Source organism: Macaca fascicularis, chromosome 9 (genome assembly GCF_037993035.2).
Source record: "Macaca fascicularis isolate 582-1 chromosome 9, T2T-MFA8v1.1".
Classification (NCBI taxonomy): Eukaryota; Metazoa; Chordata; class Mammalia; order Primates; family Cercopithecidae; genus Macaca; species Macaca fascicularis.
Genome location: NC_088383.1, coordinates 74,580,063 through 74,591,722, shown reverse-complemented (window position 1 = coordinate 74,591,722; position 11,660 = coordinate 74,580,063). Strand labels below are relative to the sequence as shown.

At 49.1% G+C, this 11,660-nt stretch overlaps 1 protein-coding gene across 2 annotated transcripts in view; it reads right to left on the bottom strand.

Moving 5' to 3' along the window:
• PSAP (prosaposin) overlaps window positions 1-11,660 on the bottom strand; it is a 34,787-nt gene that overhangs the window by 2,060 nt on the left and 21,067 nt on the right. For both annotated transcript variants that reach the window (XM_005565584.4, XM_065520924.2), the window contains exons 5-13: window positions 10,053-10,253; window positions 9,190-9,333; window positions 7,352-7,408; window positions 3,491-3,622; window positions 1,880-1,975; window positions 1,356-1,542; window positions 1,107-1,264; window positions 674-754; window positions 259-366 (exon numbers count right to left, since the gene is read on the bottom strand). In XM_005565584.4, the coding sequence (XP_005565641.3) occupies window positions 259-366; window positions 674-754; window positions 1,107-1,264; window positions 1,356-1,542; window positions 1,880-1,975; window positions 3,491-3,622; window positions 7,352-7,408; window positions 9,190-9,333; window positions 10,053-10,253 (1,164 nt within the window). The remainder of the gene's footprint in view (window positions 1-258; window positions 367-673; window positions 755-1,106; window positions 1,265-1,355; window positions 1,543-1,879; window positions 1,976-3,490; window positions 3,623-7,351; window positions 7,409-9,189; window positions 9,334-10,052; window positions 10,254-11,660) is intronic.

The following is an 11,660-nucleotide window of genomic DNA, read 5'->3' as shown; positions in this document are numbered from 1 at the left end:
AGCAACAAAGCAGAAGCAAAAAATTCCACCCCCCCCCCAAAAAAAAAAATCCACCCCACCCTTCACTACAAGAGTAGAGTTCACCCTGTCTTTTCTGGGGGACCATGAGTAAGCCTAACCACCTCTCTGAGCCTCCGTTTTCTGACAACATAAAAGCAGGGTGGAGAGTTGATCACTGGGTTCCTGTTAAAGCAGGATTCTCCCGCAGGCTACCCCAGGGCAAGACAGGCTGGTGGCGCTGGCTGCTGGGCTACTCACATTGCACTGGGCTGCCGTCTCTGTGTTCTGGCACCAGTAGCTTGGGCCCCATACACACTTCTCAGTTCCCAGCAAGGGCTTATGGGCTGACGGGCAGGCTCCAATTTTCTATATGGTGAGAAAAGGAAAAAAGAAAGGGGGAGAATGAGAGCTGCCCAATGTATCCCTTTCAAAACTAAGAAAACAGTTTCCAGAATGAGCTAGAATCAGAGCTCCACCACGCTCTTTCAGAACATCAGGGTTGCTGAGGAAAGCGATGGGGCTTGGGGGACTGGCTCCCTACCTTCTTGGCTCTCCCACAGCGGAACCCAGAGACTCCACCCCACGGCCAAGTCTCGGAGCAACCCTCCCGGGTCTCTGCAGCCCCCCAGGTTACAGCTGCCCGAGAGGACCCACACCACCCAGTGAGGCTCACCAAGCACACGAACGAAGGATCCATCACCTCCACCAGGATCTCGATCAGCACGGGCTCGTACTCTGCCACAAACTGATCACACTGTAAAGGAAAGCGGGGACACAGGTCCAGCTCTGGGGGTGTCCGAGCACAGTGGGGCACAAAAGGCCAGGCAGCCCTGGATACACTCTTCCCTGAGAGCCCCTGGCATTCCCAGCCCACTGGGTCCTGGGGCCTCCCTTCCCAGACACCCTATCTACATTTGGCCTCTCTACTTCAGGTTGCTTCCCCCGGTGGCTCATCTTAAGCCAACAAATCACCTCCAAGTAAAACTTCATTGGACTCCATGCCCGGAGGCAGAAACAGCTGGTTTTCCATCAAAATGTACCCCAACCTTGGCATACTTCATCAGGTTCTGTCATGCCGGCCTACCGCAGCCCAGCCCGAGGCATACCTGCTTCTGGTAAGGGTCGGGCAGGAAGCTGCAGCCTTTCTCAAGAGCAGCCAGGATCTCCTGCTTGGTGCTGTTTTTCTCCAGGTTACGATCCAAATAACCCACCAGCTTCTTGCACACTTCGCAGAAGCCACCGTCCTTCGGCTGAGTCACATGAACTACACAAGAGGGCAGCGGGCTCAATGCTGGCAGGGCCCTCCCAGACCCAAGAGGCGCACCATCCTCTCCCGCCCCACACCCAGTGCTCACCGGTCAGCGCAGGCAGCCGCGTGCCAGAGCAGAGGCGCAGCATGCTGCACACCAGCTCAGGGCTGACCTCCTGCAGCAGGATGGACAGGATTGAGCTGCCGTACGTGTCCACCACCTCCTGGCACTCTTCCGACAGGGACTTCGGCAGCTTCGAGCACATTTTGTCAAAAGTGTCGAGTATTTCTTTCTGAAACACAGGAGAGGATCGTGTGAGAAGACGGGAGGCTGGGCAAGGGTTGGGGAGATTCTGAAAATACTAACATGACCAGGAAACGAGTCAATGGTGGGTGCCGTTTCCACCCCCAGAAAACTACCAAACCACAAAGCAGGGCAACGGTGTCTACCTCCCCTGAACCCTGCCAGCCTAGAGGTCCCACTGGTGAGGACTGCCTTCCATGAGATGGGGACATGGCTGTACACATGCCAAGCCTGGGCCAAGCCCTCTCTCCTATGGGACTTTCCCACTGGGACATTCAGGCTCAGGGGGCAGAAGAGGGCCTCTCTCTGCCAGGAGGACAGCATACCTCAGTCTTGTTGTTGTCAATCAGCTTGGTCACCTCCTTCACCAGGAATTCACACACCTCACAGTAAACATCAGACTTTGCTGGGACCTCGTGCTTCTGTGGGAAGAGTAGAAGGAGAGTACTTTAATGCTGGGACTCACAGCCCTTGGTCTTGCTCCCCTAAAGGAAAGGGGCTGCAGACACCAGGGTGGGTTAGCACATCAAGGGCCACTGCCTACTGAATTCCAAATGATGTGTGGCTTCTAACATCCAAGTTAATTCCCTATTTTTATATGGTGGGAGACCCACCTGCCTCCTTCCCCAATCTTCTACCAACACCACCTCCCCCTAACCCCACCAAAACAAAACCCAGGAATTCACGGTTCAGAAGCTAGAAAGTCCCTTGTCCACCCCAAAGAGCTGTCCTGATGATGTTTCAGTTACAAACATTTCATCACTCAGGGTTCATTTTGGGGAGGATGAAGGACCAAAAGCAAAGGGAGGGGCTCACTATCGGTCCACTATCTAGAAGGCAGCATGGTGAACACATTTCAGGTCTGCTCGTGTGTCTGCCATGTCTCATTAGCACTTGAGAATGCTCTTCTAGAACCCACCTTTAAAAAGGCAATACTGTCACAGAAGATGTTCTGTGGCAGTGGAAATGTTCTCTATCCCTGCTGCCCACTACAGGCTCCAGCTACCTGTGCACTGAGCACCTGCAATGTGTCTCATTTTGCTCCATGGTATTTCATTGAAATTTAAGTAGTCACATGTGGTTGGAACACGAGCTATAACTCTTCAGTTTCTCTGGCTGCATCTTGGTCAGCGGGCTGGAGCCGAGGAGCAGCCCATGGAGAAGGAGGCAGGAAGCAGTGCTTCCTGGATTCCAGCTGACACTTCGGCCTGGCCCCTGGGCCACACACTCTGCACATGCAGAGAGAAGATGGCAGAGAGAGACAAACAGCTGGCAGTCAAGTGCCGTGGGATGTTCTAGAACAAGAAGCATGTACATGTGCCATGTGTTAAGGCATCACACAGCCCGGGCCTTGAAGAACTAGGATGTAAGCCCCACGGGCACAATGACATCATCTGTTCAGCACAGCCCCTAATACGCTGCCTGGCCCATAATAAATGCCAAATACAAATGTATTATGGGAGGAAGTCGTCTGACCTTCACCAAGTGAGGTGTTCTAGTTAAACAAAACAGACACCCACACGGATTTAGTATAGAGGCTGCAGGCCCAGTGAGGCTTCCGCATACTCTGAGGGGTGTGCTGGGAACATCTAGTCTGTCAGGGCTACAGGATGGGGAAGGACCCAGACAGTGCATGTGAGAAGGTGAGGCTGGAGCCAGGCACCGCGAAGTCACCTTTGAATGGCATGCTGAAAATACTCAGGCTAATGATCCCACGACCATTAGGGTTTACTACCAAGGCAATAAAATGTTTTCAAAAGCAGAGGCGGGGGCTGCATTAGTATAAGGGATAGCATAAACCAGTGATCACAAACTCAAAGACCTTCAGGAGCCAGGCAGGGAACCGAAAGAAGTGACTTGTAGGATGCAATGTGACACAGCAGGGAGTGGTGTGGCACTGCACAGCCCTGGCCAGTACACACAGTGACACCAGGTACCTTAATGGGCTCCACCAGTTCCAGGGCAGGGATGACATTCTTGGAGGCCACTTTGGCGGGGACCAGAGTCTGCATGGGCATCTCTTTCACCTCATCACAGAACCCAACCAGCGCACAGATCTCCTTGGGTTGCTGAAGAGAGCACAGAACGACCAGTCAGCGGCAAGCCTGCGCCCACCGCCCCTTAGTCCCAGTCCAGCCGGGGGACAGGGAGCTGGACAGCATCCTGGGCCCAGGTCGAGGCTGCCTCCCTCTCCCCCTCCCGCAAGGGGGCAGATTCCAGATTCCATGTTAAAGGGCTTGTGTCTGAAGCAGTGCATATGTGCCAGTTACATCTCAGGGAGGAGACCACACAAAGCTCCTAAGGGACATCGAACACAGCCTCCATCCAGGGCCACCACGAGGAAGGGAGACACCCCAGCACTTTCCACATCTCCAAGGACATCTGGTCTGCTCTAGAATGTGTCTTTTCAGGTCACTCTAGGTAGGAACTAAGCTATGCTTTTTTCTAGAGGGGAAACTACCATGCCCGTAAACTAACAGAAAGCCAAATGTGTTAGAAATAAAACCACACCGGATCTTTCAGCGGCAGGACCATTTAAAATGATGCATTAAGGGGAAATGCTGGCTTTTTTAAAAACCACATTCTATGTTCACAACTGCACACAGTGCACATGAAAACCCAATCCCCCAAATGGATGAATCATTTTAAGCCACAAGGTCTCCAGATTGATCCCCTTTCACCATTTAGACACCAAACACAGAGCACTAGACAGTCTAGAATCCTGACCATGACGCTCTGACGGCCAAGAGCGAGACAAGTGTATACACTCTGTATACTGTGGAAATAAATGCAACCAGCGACTAGCTCTGAGCCTGAGTGCATTTGCCTCCCAGCACCACACCCTAAAGCAGCAGGAACAAAGGTGCTAAAAACGGGACCTGTTAAGGGAAAAGAGCTAGACCATGACCATGGCTCATCTTGTTTTAATATCAAGAAGGCTCGAGAATTAATAAGACTGGGGGAGTCTGGAAAGCAAATCCCAAATACCCTGTCTTTGGCACACCTTAAGAATGAAAAATAAATAAATAATAAGAACGCAGAAGATACAGCAAGCTTTTTAGAAAAAAGTAGATGCCAATATTCAGGAGGTATAGGGCTGCTTCGGCCTCAATCCGCTTTGTTCCAACTCTCTGAGGAGGCCTAGGTAAAAATTCAAGCATTTCAACCAAAGTCCTCTCCCATTAGACTTCAAAATACCTTCAAAAAAGCTCCAATGCTAATCCCAGTGGATGGATGCCAATGCTCAGAGGTGGCAGTGTTCAGGATGGCCCCAAAGGACACTGACTCAGAGCAAGTATGGACTGGGCACTTGGTTCCTGTAGCATGCCATCTGATGTGGCTCTAGATCCCAAAGGACCCTGTTACCCAGAGGGGCAGAAGCCACAATCAAGAGATTGTTTCCAATTCTCTGGATCCAACAGCCAGGAACAGTCTGCTGGCTGTCTGCAAATGTTTGCTCATGCAGCTGAAGCATTTCTGTGGTTATGAAAGACAGCACTAAAGACATGCAATGCCTACTTGCATTGTGACAGACACAAGGTGCCCTGGGGAAGCCAGACCTACACTGGACTTCCTAACCAGCCTATGCTGAAGGAGGCTGAGGCACCTCCTGGGCCACCCATGGTTCCCCATCGTCACACTGGTGGCCTGCATGTACATATGCTGTATATGGATCATGACCAGAGCGCAAGGCTCTGTTGGCTTCATTTTTCTGGCCCCCTGAAGGGGAGATGAGATTCCCCAACACCTCAAGGGCTGAATTACAGGGGAGAAATGCAGAAGCCCTCCCCAGCCTATTAACAGACAGGCACCCTGCCTCTCATAACCATTCCTTGTATCTGTCAGAGCTAATCACGCCATACCCCCCCACCAAAAAAAAGCAAAGTAACTAGAGGAAGCAGCAGACCACTACTACAAGCAGATTCCCCGACACATACCTGATCCTGCTGTTGAACAAAAAAACAGGATATCGGAGGTGAAAATAAGAGAAAGGAAAGGACACAACAGTTAAGAAAAATTAAAACAACAATCAAGCAGTTAACCAGGTGTAAGGATGTCCCAAGAAGTTCAGGGGAAATGCTCCTGCGGTCAGATCTTAGCAACCTACCGTGTTCCTGCTATCTTGTAGACAAGGGGGCCCTGAAAGCTTTCCTGGCCCTGCAGGGATAGACCATTTGGGGGCTGTCCTGCTCATGTGTGCACCATCTCCAGGTCTTAACACACTAAATCACACTCAAAACACTGTGCAGCAAGAGCCCCAGAAAATGCCACTTGATGAAGGGTCTCCATCCTCAGAAGCCCACGCCAGCCCCAGGCCTGCAAGGCTTTCCCACAGGATAGTGACCAGCAGCACCACGGAACAAGACACAGGGCTGCCCCAGTAAGGGGGGTGTGTTATAAACACCCTGAGGGGTCAGGGATCCTAGGGCAATCTACTGCAGGTGGCCAAATGCCAGCTGGAAGGCCAATTTAACAACGTATGCAAAGCCTCATGCTTCCATTCAGCAGTTCCAGCTTTAGTTCTCCATAATAAGGGGAAAGGCAGGGATATGCATATATGTATGCGTTTGGCTATAAGCAGATTTATCTTCCCAAAGGCAAACCTGAAAACCTAGACACATCCAGTCACCAGGGACCGGTTATGTAAATTCTCTATGTACACAGGTGATTATGCAAGCACTTAATCATTTGTACAAGAATATTCAATGGCCAGAAGTATTCAATGGACAGAAAAGTATTGTCCACATTTCTACACAGTATAACTTTTATAATGAGAAAAATATTTTAAGTTAACTATAAGGAAGTACTTCATGAGGTTAAGTCCCGTTAATGCTTATCTTTACCTACTTCAGGTGCATGTCTTTGTAAGCTGCCTTTAACTGTTTTTAGAACATGGTAGGGTGTGAGTAATAATCCCAAATAAACTTCTCCTCCTCTTTGGCTTGAGTGGTTAGAGCAGGTCAGAGAGTCAATCTTTCAGGCTACTTGGCCATAAGCTCTAGCTGCAACTACCCAACTGTACTGCTGTAGCACAAAACAGGCATCACTGTGTTCCTCCAAAAAAAATACCCTTTATGCACAAAACATGATGGGCCAGTCTGCTGACCCCTGGATCAGAGAACAAACTCAAACGATGGTATGTCAATCTCAAGTAGTCAGAAAGTCAGTATGACAGACAGGGAAAAGGTGCTCCCCCCTCAGCCCTGCCAATCAGATCTAAGGAGGCAGTGCCTGTCCCAACGTGAGCAGGCCACCCTGCTCTGCGTGGACTAGCGAGCTCATTTCCGGAATGGGTATTCTTGGTTCTAATGAAGGAACACCCACTACCACCTGAATGCCTCCAAAGCCAGCTCAGGAGTTACCAGCTCAAGCAGCAGCTTCAGCAGACACTGCTGCCATGCATGGGACCAACTCTGGGAGGTAGTATTCCCCCCACTCAGGCTGCAACACAGCCATTCTCACACCTGGCTTAGTTAGAGAGCACTTGACTTCTATAGATCCCAGGGCTAAAGCCAGACCTGGAAACCTGATGGCCGGCCTGAATGGGCAGAGGCAAACAAACTGCCAGGAAGCCACCAGGGCAGTCCTGGGGATCAAGATGCTTCAGCCTCTCCCGTGACAGGGGAGGTACTGAGATTGCAAGTGGAGAGTCTCCTAGCCAGAGGGTTCGATTTAGCCCAATTCAGTACTCTAAGGTAAAAAAGGGAAACTAAACCATATAATTTTCAAAATTGCTAGAAATAACGAAACCTGAAAAACAAAGAAAAATGCTAACAAGGGGCCTCCGTGCCACCTACCATGTGCATCATCATCTGGATAGCAATTTCAGAATACTGGCTGATATAGTTCTTGCACTGGGGAGAGAGAAACAGATTCCTTAACAAATCACTGCAACAGTGCACCAAAAACCAACCAACTTTCCCCCCAGCATTTCCAACAGTGTCAACTGGTGACTATCAAGCAAGTTTCTAAAGTAGAATTTTATAAATGTCTGCTCTGGGTCAGTTTTCATAAGATGAAAATAACCATTCGGTTATTCTATCATTCATAGGAAATGTGTGCAAAAGATGTTTTGAAAATGTTTTGTAAGGGACCTTAAAGATTCCATCCTCCTGTCTCCTTTATCTTACAACCTCACTTGCCCCAGGATCATACAGCAACTATTCAGTGGCAATTTGGAGAGAAGGCAGCTAGGAGATATACTGTTTAGGAACTGCAGCTTACTTTTCAAAGCCATTTACACAATCTCAGATGGCATTATAAAGCTTAAATCCAGTAGAGTCAAGTTACAATGATTTTTAACTGCCTATTTTCAGACAATCTAGATGCTTCCAGTAGACTCCACAGACTTGCTCCTTGTATTTGGGGAGCTTCTACAGAGACAGGACCAAAGGTAACATGATATAGCCCCTCAGAGAGGGTTCCATTGGGAAACTGTTTAAACGGTGTTATGCAAAGACATTTGAAATGAGGCTACAGGATTCCAAGACTTTCAACGTCAGTAAGTGTTCACCTGATTGACATTCCTAACGGAAAGTCAGAGAGAAACCCTCAGCTGGACATGGTGGCTCACTCCTGTAATCCCAGCTACCTGGGAGGCTGAGGAGAGGATTGCTTGAGCCCAGGAGGTAAAGGCTGCAGTGAGCTATGATTGTGCCACTGCACTCCAGCCTGGATGACAGAGCTAAACCCTGTCTCAAGAAAAAAAAAAAAAAAAAATGGAGAAGGCCTTATCTCCTAGAGCCAGCCACTCCACCCAAAAAGCCTCTCTAGATCCCAAAGGACCGAGAGATTACAACCAGCTTCTCAGCTGCCAGTCTAGCAGATTTCTTCAGTTGTCAGGTACTAAAACTGGCATTTTGGTTTTATACATCCACCTGAGTGTGATTAATAATCTTGGAATAGGGTCCCAGAATGAAACCATCTAAGTTAGGGGCCAACAAAATGAGTTTCTGAGCCCACAGGACTAAGGGAGGCTTCCAGGTGAACCACGGTCAGCAACCATGCTTGCTGCAGGAGCACAGTTAGAATTCTGAGTGTCACATACATTAGCCAAGCTTTCAAAAATAGGGTAAAGGCCGGGCATGGAGGCTCACGCCTGTAACCCCAGCACTTTGGGAGGCCAAGTGGGCGGATTACTTGAGGTCAGAAGTTCTAGACCAGCCTGGCCAACACGGTGAAACCCCATCTCTACTAAAAATACAAAAATTAGCTGGGTGTGGTTGCATGCGCCTGTAATCCCAGAGGTTAAGGCAGGAGAATCGCTTGAAACCAGGAGGTGAAGGCTGCAGTGAGCTGAGATCACACCACTGCACTCCAGCCTGGGCAACAGAGTGAGACTCAGTCTCAAAAAAAAAAAAAGGGGGGGGGGGCAAAAAGTGTTTCCACAGTGTTCCTAATACACAGGGTACCTGGCAGGAAACAAAATCTTCCCAGAAACGGTCTCCTACTTTTTGTCCCCAGTTTTATTACATATCCAGATGCCATTAACCAAAACAGATTCAAGTCTATACTACCTATTCAAGCTGCTTTCTGGTTAAAAAGAAAACCATGTTGTCTGAACGCCCTACTCCAGCCTCCAGAGCCCAAATCCCAGACCCAGACCATCCTCAATGCACAAGGACACAAGGCTCACCATGTCGGCCATGCCAGGGCCCAGGCGGTCACACTCCTCCTTGACATGTTCCACCAAGGCCTGGACAAAGGTGGAGTTGGTCCGTACAGCAGTCTGGATGTCGGTCACCATCTGAATGCAGTCCTGGCAAACGTCCCCATTATCCTACGGAAGAGGCAATTAGGTTGACAACTTAAGAGGATTCAAATTCCTAGGAAAACGTCCTTATATACTCAGGGCTACAGCATTAGTGGGCACTTACTGGCCAGTTCCTAAGGTGCTTTACAGGCTCTCAAATTACTGATAGGCTTAAAATCGATTGAGTGTTCATTATAGTAACAGTATGGTATAAAAAGTGGGTTTAGTATAAATAAAAAGGATGGCCAGGCACAGTGGCTCACACCTGTAATCCCAGCACTTTGGGAGGCCGAGGCAGGCAGATCACTTGAACCCAGGAGTTTGAGACCAGCCTGAGCAACACGGCAAAATAAAAAATACAAAAATTTAGCCAGATGTGGTGGTGTGCATCTGTATTCCCAGCTACTTAGGAGGCTAAGGTGGGAGGATCACTTAAGCCTCAGAGGTTGAGGCTGCAGTGAACCATGATCACAGCACTGCACTCCAGCTTGGGTGATAAAACGAGACCCTGCTCAAAAATAAAAGAAGTAAAAATTTTTTAAAGGGGGTTAACCTTTGCATATTTTAAATATCCCATTCTTTAGAAACTTCATGGTACAACCATTTAAAGGCTGGTTCATGTAACTACAGAGTTATGCACAGAGATAAGCCCGTTTAAGAGCCACACGTGCACTCTCTGCCCCTTTTGTCTCTCATCTCCAGTGCAACCAAAAATGGGGTCCTCAGTGGCCAGCCCATTGTCTTACCTTTGGCTGGGGCTTGCTGTGGGGGCCGTCCTGAGGGTAGAGGAGGAGAGGGATGTTGGCCATGAAGGGGGCCACCACCTCAGTCATGTCCAGCTCTGGGATCTTATTGGACTCCAGCTGCTTCTGGTGATTCAGCTCTGCCAGGTGCTTCTGGAGAGACTCGCAGAGGTTGAGAGCAGAGCACACCTCCCCAGGACGGCTCTGGTGGCAAGGAAAGATATCCTGCTGAAAATCCTCTCCCCGGGGGGAAGATAAGACAGGCCATCTGGTGCCTCTGAATTAGTCCCTCTCTTTAAATCCCTTAAAAGAAGCACAAACCTATTGTCTAAATTAAAACCCAAGAATGTCAAAATTACCCAATCCAAGTGCCTAACCACACAGCAGCCCCTAAGCTTCCTCAATTCTCCTACTAGGCAATGATGCAGTTTGGCTGTGTCCCCACCCAAATCTCATCTGGAATGGTAGCTCCCATAATCCCACGTATCATGGGAGGGACCCAGTGGGAGGTAACTGCATCACGGGGCGGGTTTTCCCGTGCTGTTTAGTAAGAGTAAGTCTCATGATCTGATGGTTTTATAAAGGGCAGTTCCCCTGTACACGCTCTCTTGCCTGCTGATATGTAAGATGTGACTTTGCTCCTCCTTCACCTTCCACCATGATTGTGGGGCCTCCCCAGTCATGTGGAACTGTGAGTCCATTGAATTTTTTTTTTCTTTTTATAAATTACCCAGTCTCGGGTATGTCTTTATTAGTAACATGAAAACAGACTAAATATAGGCTTCCTAAATGTTACCTCTGCTCCCCTCAGCTCTTCTTTAAAGGAATAGGAGGCCAGGCGCAGTGGCTCACACCTGTAATCCCAGCACTTTATGAGGCCGAGGCAGGTGGATCACTGAGGTTAGGAGTTCAAGACCAGCCTGGCCAACGTGGTGAAACCCTGTCTCTACAAAAATACAAAAATTAGCCGGGCATGATGGTGGGTGCCTATGATCCCAGCTACTTGGGAGGCTGAGACGGGAGAATCGCTTGAACCCAAGAAGCAGAGGTGCTGTCAGCCGAGATCGCGCCATTGCACTCCAGCCTGGGCAACAGAGTGAGACTCAGTCTCAAATAAATAAATAAATAAATAAATAAATAAATAAAGGAATAGGAGCTTCTTGTTGGAGGAGAAGAGTCAGCAATTCTAAGCCACTTCTCCGCAAAATGAGCTAACACAATGGCTTTCAACACCTTCCATATGCTGATGGCTCCCAACTGTTTAACTTTTGTAATCATGCCCACCCCGCAGACATCTCAAACTTACCCCTCATTCCATCCTGTCCAACTAGCTCCATTTTAGCAAGTAACTCCACCTTCATCTTCTCAGAAACCAGGGAGACATTTATAGCTCTTCCTCTCCTATACATCCCCCTCATGAGCAAGTCCAGTCCATTTAATCCTCCAAAAGAGAATCTGCATCTGCCGTTTCCACTGTCCGCATCCCATCTCACTCACAAGGCCATGACCTCCTGAGGGTCCTGTCGGCTTCCCCACTTGCAGCTTCCCTCAATGGGACCTAGACCTAGATCAAACCCTTTGACAAATGCCCTTACAATCATGACACTCCAA